Here is an 11,172-nt window from a genome sequence, read left to right on the forward strand (position 1 = left end):
ATATAGACTATTTTTTTATTTTCTACTGTGTTATTGACTTGTTTATTGTTTACTCCATGTGTAACTGTGTTGTTGTCTGTTCACACTGCTATGCTTTATCTTGGCCAGGTCGCAGTTGTAAATGAGAACTTGTTCTCAACTAGCCTACCTCATTAAATAAAGGTGAAATTAAAAATTAAAAAAATATCCACACAGGAAAACACACAGGAAGAGAAAATCAACACAGGAAAGCACACACAAGCACACACACAAGCACACACACGGTCCCCAAAGCACACTCCTAGCTGAGCCTGGCACCAAGTAGAGGCTCAAATTCTTATGAGCACTCACGAGTGCTGATCCAGACAGGGCATGAACGCAGCATTCTCCCCGGCAGACAGGGCTGGTTCTAATCAAAAGGCTGTGAGGTGGTCTCTCCATCTATCAGACCCAGCAGGGTCCTCATGAGTCAGGACTGATGCATAACATCAGATGGAGAGGACAGGGGCTCGAACCTCTAAAGGGGTTCTGCGAAGGCATGGCTTTGTGATATGCGCCAAGACAGACATTCGTGCAATTGGAGAAGGAATGCTCTCACAGCCTGAAAGTAAGACATGGAATAAACCAGAGAGGAAACGTAAGGATTCCATATGGACTGATCAGCGTATTTATTAAGTGGTACAACAGGTGTGAGGTGGTTAAAAGATCCCACCGAAGGAAGCAGCGTTTCAACATGAAGTTGAAACACATGGGTCTGCACACCCCCTGCTGGTATTTAAGCTTTTAAGTGATTTCAAACCTACGCTGATAAAACTCCAATACATCTCTCTAATGGTCTCCTTTACAGTATGGTTTCGCCCGTAGACTACCAATATAACAAACTACCTGTTCCTGACTCATAGCCCAGTTGCTGAACAGGAAGTGTGATCCTACCCAGAGATAGAACCCCTCTCTCTCTTTCTGATTGCGCAATATGAGTATATGTCAAAGTCAGGACTTTTGGGGAAGAGTTAATCTCCCGTGGAGATTAACGCCTCTGTAATGTAAACTAGTTGTCAGCTGCCGTTGCGGCACAAAGACAGGAGAAAAGTGTGTGTGTGTGTGTGAGTGTGAGTGTGAGTGTGAGTGTGAGAGTGAGAGTGTGAGTGTGAGAGTGAGTGTGAGTGTGAGAGTGAGAGTGAGAGAGAAACACAACAAATAAAAAATGCCCACGTGCACTTCAATGACCACAGAGGGATGCCAAATGTGACCCGAGGACAGAGATCAGCTGCTCTGAGCCCACAGAGCTGGACGATGGAAACATGTAATCGCTGCTGGGATCAGCGAATCGAAATCTCTGAGCAGTGTGTTCTGTATAATACGGCTGCCACGGGGGCTGGACTGTAATTGGAACCACAGCCCCTATACGTGTGTCTCAGCGAACAATGAGCGGATTCGGAACCGCTTTGCTTTGTGCTTTTCCCTTCGAATAAGATTATATGGACAGATGGGTCCTCATCCTCGATCAGCACTCATAGTCTGAAAAACTTTGTGAATATGGGCCCATGTTAACGTACATACAGTGAGAGAGTGAAGAAGAGGCAGGTATGGGCCCATGTTAACGTACATACAGTGAGAGAGTGAAGAAGAGGCAGGTATGGGCCCATGTTAACGTACATACAGTGAGAGAGTGAAGAAGAGGCAGGTATGGGCCCATGTTAACGTACATACAGTGAGAGTGAAGAAGAGGCAGGTATGGGCCCATGTTAACGTACATACAGTGAGAGAGTGAAGAAGAGGCAGGTATGGGCCCATGTTAACGTACATACAGTGAGAGAGTGAAGAAGAGGCAGGTATGGGCCCATGTTAACGTACATACAGTGAGAGAGTGAAGAAGAGGCAGATACCTGAGTGATTTTGGACTGCATGGAGGAGACGATGGCTGTGGACACTTGTTTCTCTTTCTCCTGCGAGCCGTCCCTGAAAAGAGAGAGAGAGACAAAGAATGGAAAGAATGGGGCAAAGGGAGAGGGAGAGAGAGGGGAAAGGAGAGAGGGAGAGAGACGGGCAAAGAGAGAGAGAAAGAGAAGGAGGAGAGAGAGATAGGGAGAGATGGAGAGAGAAAGAGAAGGTGGAGGAGGGAGAGATGGAGAGAGAAAGAGAAGGTGGGGGAGAGATGGAGAGAGAAAGAGAAGGTGAGTAGAGAGAGAGATGAGAGAGAAAGAGAAGTTGAGGGGAGAGAGAGGGAGAGATGGAGAGAGAAAGAGAAGGTGAGTAGAGAGAGAAAGAGAAGGTGAGTAGAGAGAGATGGAGAGAGAAAGAGAAGGTGGGGGAGAGAGAGATAGGGAGAGATGGAGAGAGAGAAAGAGAAGGTGGGTGGAGAGAGTGGGAGAGAAAAAGAGAAGGTGAGTAGAGAGAGATGGAGAGAGAAAGAGAATGTGGGGAAGAGATGGAGAGAGAAAGAAGGTGGGGGGAGAGAGAGAGATAGGGAGAGATGGAGAGAGAGAAAGAAGGTGGGGGGAGAGAGTGGGAGAGAAAAAGAGAAGGTGAGTAGAGAGAGATGGAGAGAGAAAGAGAAGGTGGGGGGAGAGAGTGGGAGAGAAAAAGAGAAGGTGAGTAGAGAGAGATGGAGAGAGAAAGAGAAGGTGGAGGAGAGAGAGATAGGGAGAGATGGAGAGAGAAAGAGAAGGTGGGGGAGAGATGGAGAGAGAAAGAGAAGGTGAGTAGAGAGAGAGATGAGAGAGAAAGAGAAGGTGAGGGGAGAGAGAGGTAGGGAGAGATGGAGAGAGAAAGAGAAGGTGAGTAGAAAGAGAAAGAGAAGGTGAGTAGAGAGAGATGGAGAGAGAAAGAGAAGGTGGGGGAGAGAGAGATAGGGAGAGATGGAGAGAGAGAAAGAGAAGGTGAGTAGAGAGATGGAGAGAGAAAGAGAATGTGGGGAAGAGATGGAGAGAGAAAGAAGGTGGGGGGAGAGAGTGGGAGAGAAAAAGAGAAGGTGAGTAGAGAGAGATGGAGAGAGAAAGAGAAGGTGGAGGAGAGAGAGATAGGGAGAGATGGAGAGAGAAAGAGAAGGTGGGGGAGAGATGGAGAGAGAAAGAGAAGGTGAGTAGAGAGAGAGATGAGAGAGAAAGAGAAGGTGAGGGGAGAGAGAGGTAGGGAGAGATGGAGAGAAAGAGAAGGTGAGTAGAGAGAGATGGAGAGAGAAAGAGAATGTGGGGAAGAGATGGAGAGAGAAAGAAGGACGGGGGAGAGAGAGAGAGAGAGATAGGGAGAGATGGAGAGAGAGAAAGAAGGTGGGGGGAGAGAGTGGGAGAGAAAAAGAGAAGGTGAGTAGAGAGATGGAGAGAGAAAGAGAAGGTGGGGGAGAGAGTGGGAGAGAAAAAGAGAAGGTGAGTAGAGAGAGATGGAGAGAGAAAGAGAATGTGGGGAAGAGATGGAGAGAGAAAAAGAGAAGGTGAGTAGAGAGATGGAGAGAGAAAGAGAAGGTGGGGGGAGAGAGTGGGAGAGAAAAAGAGAAGGTGAGTAGAGAGAGATGGAGAGAGAGAGAAGGTGGGGGGAGAGAGAAAGAGAATGTGGGGAAGAGATGGAGAGAGAAAGAAGGTGGGGGGAGAGAAAAAGAGAAAGTGAGGGAGAGAGTGGGAGAGAGAAAGAGAAGGTGGGGGAGAGAGAGGGAGAGATAGATGAAAGAGAGGATGTGTATATGAAAGGTCTTTATACAATATTCATGGGGACTGCCTGCTGAGTGTTGTAAAACTGGACAGACAAGCAGAAAGAGAGAGGAGGGAGAGAGAGAGACCCTTTCTCAAGAAACAGAAGTTGCTCATCAAAGTTCCACTCGTCGGAACACACATGACAAGAACAGCCAAAAAACGAATAAATAAATCACCAAAGCAACGGGAGCTCCTTGCAACTTACAATAGAATGACCATGCAAAGAAATGTGTTTCCAATATCCCCTCAGAGAAGGTTTATTCATATTCAAATGAAAATTATTTAGGATACAAAAGATATCTCCCCCCCAATGTGAGCAGACGTGATTCTGTGCTTCCACACATTTCATGTTCCATTCAACAGGTCAGTCATGTTGGCCAAACCAATCCATCCTTCAGCTTCAGAGAGGTCAGCTTCAGAACGCTCTGGTTATGTTCCAAATGGCCCCAGTTCCCTACATAGTGCACTACTTTACCATAATATACATCCCAAATGGCACCCTATACCCTACATAGTGCACTACTTTACCCTAATATACATCCCAAATGGCACGCTATTCCCTACATAGTGCACTACTTTACACTAATATACATCCCAAATGGCCCCCTATTCCCTACATAATGCACTACTTTACCCTAAGAGACATCCCAAATGGCACCATATTCCCTGTTTAGTGCACTACTTTAGACCAGAAATTACAGGCCACAGTCAAAAGAAGTGCACTAAACAGGGAATAGGGTGCCATTAATTCTCATTCTGGGGTACAGGTGAGTGTGTATGCCATTTGGCAAACTCAACAGTGCCATGATTCACAGCTTTATATGCTCGGTCAGGTGTTTCATTTGATTCGCCAAAGGAGACAGCTAGCCTTACTGGGTTCCAACATTACAGACAAAAGACTTGACAATGTACATGCATTAATAGGTAGCCTACATTAGCATGGCCTGCACTGAATGATATGAAGGATTCCTGGTCAGGTGCTACTGTCGAGTAAACACATGTTCAACCAAAGCACTTCAGTGTAGCACGCCGTGTCCTTCCTTCCTTCCTTCCTTCCCAGAGGTAGTGCATAAACAGCCTGGTGAGGTGGGGTGCTTTACCTGGAGAGGCTGGAAGTGGGGCTGGTGGGAGGGGAGGCGCTGGGGGACTTCTTGGCTCCTCTGGGGTAAGAGGAGGGGGAACAGGAAGAGCCCTTGGTTGGGAGCTTGCCCTTAGAACTCTTCCTCTTCCTCTTCTCATGAGGGGACCTGGGAGACAGGGAGACAGGGATGGATAGAGATACAATGACAAATGTTTTGGCTCTGTACTCCAGTACTTTAGATTTGAAATGATACAATGACCATGAGCTTAAAGTGCAGACGGTCAGCTTTAATTTGAGAGTATTTTCATCCATATCGGCTGAACCATTTAGAAATTATAGCACTTCTTGTATGACGACGCGTGAGAAAGTTAAGAGGCACAAATATCATTACATTACGCACAAATATCAGTGTCACTGTCACAATACATTTGGAGCTCACGGTACATGGTGAAATTGCCCCGAACCCTTTCAGGAAGTAATGGATTGAGTGATACAGAGAGACAGTGAGTGAGGAGGCCTATAATGCATTCACAGGGCTGCTTGTGGCTCAAACTGCTACAGTGAATACAGAAAAGCCATTCCCTCACAGCATTGACCCACTGTTTCCATGGTTTCACCATTACACGCTTTTCCACGGATCCCAGCAGCCCTACCTGGATCTGGAGTGCCTCCTGGGCAGAGCGGGGCTGATGCCAACGCGATAGGCAGCAGTGCCGTAGCGCTCCCTCTCCTCACGTCTCCTCTCGGACGAGTGAGCCCTTCGGTCCCTCCTCCCAGGGGACTTGGAGCGAGACCTGCAGCCAGACACAGGGCGTGAGAGACGGATATGAACACAGAGATGGGAGAGAGAGTACGAGAGAGAAAGAGAGAGAAAGAGGTGAGATGAGGGGACACAGGGAGAAGGAAGGAGAGAGGTGGGAAGAGAGGACACAGAGAGAGAGGAAGGACAGAGAGGAAAACTCTAAACAACACAAGGAAATTAAATATGCAGTATATTCCGCAGTGCCTGGGGCAAAACTCTGTCTTTTCTCTAGCGGTGAGCACTGAGGAGAAACTAATAACCAGTGAGGGTGTGAAATACTCAAGCAGAGGGGAAATTGCCAACTTTTTACACTCCTTTAAACCAGCAGCTGGTCTCTGGGGCTGACCCGTCCTCCCACGTCCCATGCATCCCAGCCCTCTGACCACTACTGTGCTCTGTGGCCACCTCTGAGTTTCATTACCAATCCGAGGACTGTTCACGGGGCTGCTCTTAGTGAACGTAGTGAGATAGAGGGCAGAGGAAAGAGATGCGAAATAGAGTTATCCACTTATAAAGTAGAGTTGAGCACTTTTCACTTCAAAAGTGGTTTATAAATGTTACCCATCCGTCACGCCAGCTATGCTCACTCCTTTTCTTTTTATCCTACAAGTAAGGAGGGGTAGAGCCAGGGTCATTATCTGTGTAGTAAAGGCCACTATGTAAATGTCAGTGTCTGCAAAGTGGTTTAACTCACTGGGGTGGCAGTCATTGCCCCGGTCTAGTCAATACTCGCCACATTAGCCCTGATAGATGAACGAGATGTAACTGTGTACAGGCCGGGCCCATCCCTCACACTCCTCCGCTCTCTCTTCATCCCCCTGCCTGTCTGTCCTCCCCGGGCCATAGCTCTATATAATATAGGACAGCCATTACCATGGTGATTCAGTCGTTTCACATCCCACTGCCAAGGGCAATAACGACACCAAATGACTCTCGCAATAATAAGCGACAAAAACTAAATTGAATTTCTCCTGATTTAAAATGTCACCCCCCCACCAGCTACAAATGAGTGTTTATTTGAGAACACTAGCGTCCGTGCACGTCTGGATACACTCTCGCACAGTTACACACATTTAATGCACACACACAAACTGGCCACACACCGATGAAAATTATATCTAATGGAGACGTTTAAAAAGTACTTTGCAGCTGGGGACACAGTGGACCGTTGGACAAAAGCCAAATTTGCTCAAGGATAAACACAAACAGACGGGTCATCCTTGGCTATAGGGGGCTGAAGAAATGACAAAGTGAAGAAAAGAGAAGTTGTCAGAGGAAGGGTGCAATTTGAGGGCAACTGTACATTCGAGGTAGACATTCCCTGCACCCACCCCCCTCCTCATTATCTGTCCTGTATGGACGTTGTTGACCCCCCGCCACAGGGGCCTCTAAACTCTGCTGGTAATGACCTCACACTGGCCCCTGGGGCCAAGAGCCCCAATTAAACACCCAGGGGTGGAACAGGGGGGCAGGGGCTAAGGATGGGGGCATGACAGGCCTGTCAATGACTACAGACAATGTCAGAGGGCTGAACCTGATACTGTGAGACAGGATGCAAATGATGGACAGAGAGAAGGGGATGAGGAAGACAGAAAAAGACAGAGAGAGGTGGGAAAGTAGTAGCTCTTGAGTTAATGGAGAGCAGCAGTCCTGCTGATGTGTTAACAAGGGGGAAGACAGACAGACAGACAGACAGAGCCCATTGGGCTGCTAGAGACTGGTGAGGAGGAGTCGGGACACGAGCAGAGTAAGCTGCCAATTTAATTCCGTCGTCAGACCTAGACAGATTGAGACTGCGTCTCAAATGGCAACCTATTCCCTATATAGTCCACTACTTTTGTCCAGCGGCCATAGGGAATAGGGAGCGATTTGGGATGCACAAATACAGACAAGCAGCCAGTCAGCCAGCCACCTGCAGGAAGGCTCCATTACCTCTTTCTCAAGGTTAGTAAGGGAGACCTTTAAAAGGCTGGGGATTGAAATGTGGAGTGATTGGCAGGGCTGATGTCTGCACAACCCTCTGAGGTTCCCCTCTGTAGAACCAGATTAAGCCTTTCAGATGCTCCTCATTCTAAAAAACGTCACTTGTGTCCCAAACGTCACCCTATTCCCTATGTAGTACACCCATAGGGGCTCTGGTCAAAAGTAGTGCACTGTGTAGGGAATAGGATCGATTTGGGATGCAGTCTGAATCTTCATCAACACTGTAAAAAAAAAAAAAAAAGAGTAGGAGCTCACTGTCTCTTCCAGCCTCTCAACACACACAAAAAAAAAAACGCTGACTGATTCTGTGACTGGTCATTATCAGGGATCCATTTCACTCTTCCATTCAAATTTCGCCGCAGCCCGGATATTTTTTCTTTCTTCATTTGACTTGCTCTGCAAACAAATACGAAAGAAAATGGAGGAAATTTGGCGTGCTTGCACATTACAGGATTGCAATCTCTGACACGAGGCTCAGCGGATGCCCCCTTCTCAATCTAAGGCCCTTTAATTCACATACTGTAAGTGATTTAAAACCTCGGGCAGAAACGATTAAATCTCAGTGAAATTCCATTAAGGCTCGTCAGGATGACACCATGAGGCCGACGTAATTACAGCAACTCCAGCCGCCGATAATGCCAATTGGCCGTGATTTACAAAAAGAGATGAAAAAATTCAAGATGAAAACTTGGAGAGCGTGTGGAGGCGTTGGGAAACTACAGAGAGAGGAAGCCGACAGATTGCAGTGAAGACGGATGAAACTCTCAATTTCACAACAAAGTCATCTAGTTGATACTGCCAGCCAGACAGAAAGCTACATGCTTCATTAGGCAGTAGGCACCAGCTAATGTAGGTTCATAAATACAGCACCTTTATCTTGGATGAATTATGTTTAACAATCTGAGCTTTAGGCCATCTTCTATTGCCCAATGTGTAAAGACAACACCTATTCAACTGTAAAGGCCATGGTTGTGATGAGAGAGCCATAGGACCATGTTGTTGTGAGGAATACGGGTTGGACCACTCACCTAGACCTGCGGACCATTCTGTACGCGCTTGGCAGGGCGTGCTTGGTTTTAGGCCGGGAGCGCGATCTCGACCGTGACCGCTTCTTGCGTTTCTTCTTCTTCTTCTCTCTGTCGCCCTTCTCTCTGTCCCGGTTCTTCTCCGGTCGTCTGGAGGTGGAGGAAGAAGAGGGTAGCAGGAGAGTGGAAGAGGAGGAGGGGGGCTCTTTGCTTTTGAAGGCGCTGACGTCATGTGGTCTTTGATCAGCTGGGTACACATGTGCTCTAGAAGCCAGAGGAGGGGGGGCTGAGACAACGGGGGCCACTGGGACCTCTGGCAGCTGTGGCTGGGGTAGAAAGAAGGAGAAAGAGGGATTAGCAAAAGAAAGAAGAGGGGGGGAGGGGGCACATTAATGACAAACATACATCTGCACCTTGGGGCATTTTCTAGTTTAACAGTCCAAGAATATCCAAACATATTGATTGATGCAAACCAATCAGAACTCTTCCCTCTGACAGAGGGGGCTGAGGAGAGAGAGCGAGAGGGAGGGAAGGAGAGAGAGCGAGAGGGAGGGAAGGAGAGAGAGCAGGAGGGAGGGAAGGAGAGAGAGCAGGAGGGAGGGAAGGAGAGAGAGCAGGAGGGAGGGAAGGAGAGAGAGCAGGAGGGAGGGAAGGAGAGAGAGCAGGAGGGAGGGAAGGAGAGAGAGCGAGGGAGGGAAGGAGAGAGAGCGAGAGGGGGAAGGAGAGAGAGCGAGAGAGGGAAGGAGAGAGAGCGAGAGAGGGAAGGAGAGAGAGCGAGAGAGGGGAAGGAGAGAGAGCGAGAGAGGGAAGGAGAGAGCGAGAGAGGGAAGAGAGAGAGCGAGGGAGGATAGAGAGCGAGAGGGAGGAGAGAGAGCGAGAGGAGGGAAAGGAGAGAGAGCGAGAGGAGGGAAGGAAGAGAGAGCGAGAGGGAGGGAAGGAGAGAGAGCGAGAGGGAGGGAAAGGAGAAGAGCGAGAGGGAGGGAAGGAGAGAGAGCGAGAGGGAGGGAAGGAGAGAGAGCGAGAGAGGGAGGGAAGGAGAGAGAGCGAGGAGGGGAAGGAGAGAGCGAGAGGGAAGGAGAGAGAGCCGAGAGAGAGGGAAGGAGAGAGAGCGAGAGAGAGGGAAGGAGAGAGAGCGAGAGAGAGGAAGGAGAGAGAGCGAGAGAGGGAAGGAGAGAGAGCGAGAGAGAGCGAGAGAGGGAAGGAGAGAGAGCGAGAGAGGGAAGGAGAGAGAGCGAGAGAGGGAAGAGGAGAGAGAGAGGGAAGGAGAGAGCGAGAGAGGGAAGGAGAGAGCGAGAGAGGGAAGGAGAGAGAGCGAGAGAGGGAAGGAGAGAGAGCGAGAGAGGGAGAGAGAGAGAGCGAGAGAGGAAGGGAGAGAGCGAGAGAGGGAAGGAGAGAGAGCGAGAGAGGGAAGGAGAGAGAGCGAGAGAGGGAAGGAGAGAGAGCGAGAGAGAGCGAGAGGGAAGGAGAGAGCGAGAGAGGGAAGGAGAGAGAGCGAGAGAGGGAAGGAGAGAGAGCGAGAGAGGGAAGGAGAGAGAGCGAGAGAGGGAAGGAGAGAGCGAGAGGGGGAAGGAGAGAGAGCGAGAGGGGAGGAGAGAGAGAGAGGGAAGAGAGAGAGCGAGAGAGGGGGAAGGAGAGAGAGCGAGAGAGGAAGGAGAGAGAGCGAGAGAGGGAAGGAGAGAGAGCGAGAGAGGGAAGGAGAGAGAGCGAGAGAGGGAAGGAGAGAGAGCGAGAGAGGGAAGGAGAGAGAGCGAGAGAGGGAAGGAGAGAGAGCGAGAGAGGGAAGGAGAGAGAGCGAGAGAGGGAAGGAGAGAGAGCGAGAGAGGGAAGGAGAGAGAGCGAGAGAGGGAAGGAGAGAGAGCGAGAGGGAAGGAGAGAGAGCGAGAGGGGAAGGAGAGAGAGCGAGAGAGGGAAGGAGAGAGAGCGAGAGAGGGAAGGAGAGAGAGCGAGAGAGGGAAGGAGATAGGGGGAAGAGGAAGGAGCGAGAGGGAAGGAAGAAGAGCGAGAGGGGAAGGAGAGAGCGAGAGGGGAAGGAGAGAGAGCGAGAGGGAAGGAGAGAGAGCGAGAGGGAAGGAGAGAGCGAGAGGGAAGGAGAGAGAGCGAGAGAGAGGAAGGGAGAGAGCGAGAGGGAGGGAAGGAGAGAGAGCGAGAGGGAGGGAAGGAGAGAGAGCGAGAGGGAGGGAAGGAGAGAGAGCGGAGGAGGGAAGGAGAGAGAGCGAGAGAAGGAGAGAGAGCGAGAGGAAGGAGAGAGAGCGAGAGGGAGGGAAGGAGAGAGAGCGAGAGGGAGGGAAGGAGAGAGAGCGAGAGGGAGGAGGAGAGAGAGCGAGAGAGGGAAGGAGAGAGAGCGAGAGGGAGGGAAGGAGAGAGAGCGAGAGGAAGGAGAGGAGCGAGAGAGGGAGGAGACGAGAGAGGGAAGAGAGAGAGCGAGAGAGGGAAGGAGAGAGAGCGAGAGGGAAGGAGAGAGCGAGAGAGGGAAGGAGAGAGAGCGAGAGAGGAAGGAGAGAGAGCGAGAGAGGGAAGAGAGGGAAGGAGAGAGAGCGAGAGGGAAGGAGAGAGAGCGAGAGGGGAAGGAGAGAGAGCGAGAGGGCAGGGGAGAGAAGCGAGAGGGGGAAGGAGAGA

The 11,172-nt window shown here is 50.0% G+C and overlaps 1 protein-coding gene across 2 annotated transcripts in view; it reads right to left on the bottom strand.

Annotated features, from left to right (window-relative positions):
* Nucleotides 1–11,172, bottom strand: part of LOC109873666 (splicing factor, suppressor of white-apricot homolog) — a 136,424-nt gene that overhangs the window by 5,307 nt on the left and 119,945 nt on the right. For both annotated transcript variants that reach the window (XM_020465317.2, XM_020465316.2), the window contains exons 14-17: nucleotides 8,560–8,882; nucleotides 5,400–5,540; nucleotides 4,766–4,912; nucleotides 1,866–1,938 (exon numbers count right to left, since the gene is read on the bottom strand). In XM_020465317.2, the coding sequence (XP_020320906.1) occupies nucleotides 1,866–1,938; nucleotides 4,766–4,912; nucleotides 5,400–5,540; nucleotides 8,560–8,882 (684 nt within the window). The remainder of the gene's footprint in view (nucleotides 1–1,865; nucleotides 1,939–4,765; nucleotides 4,913–5,399; nucleotides 5,541–8,559; nucleotides 8,883–11,172) is intronic.

The sequence above is a fragment of the Oncorhynchus kisutch genome, linkage group LG29 (genome assembly GCF_002021735.2).
Source record: "Oncorhynchus kisutch isolate 150728-3 linkage group LG29, Okis_V2, whole genome shotgun sequence".
In the NCBI taxonomy this organism is placed as follows: Eukaryota; Metazoa; Chordata; class Actinopteri; order Salmoniformes; family Salmonidae; genus Oncorhynchus; species Oncorhynchus kisutch.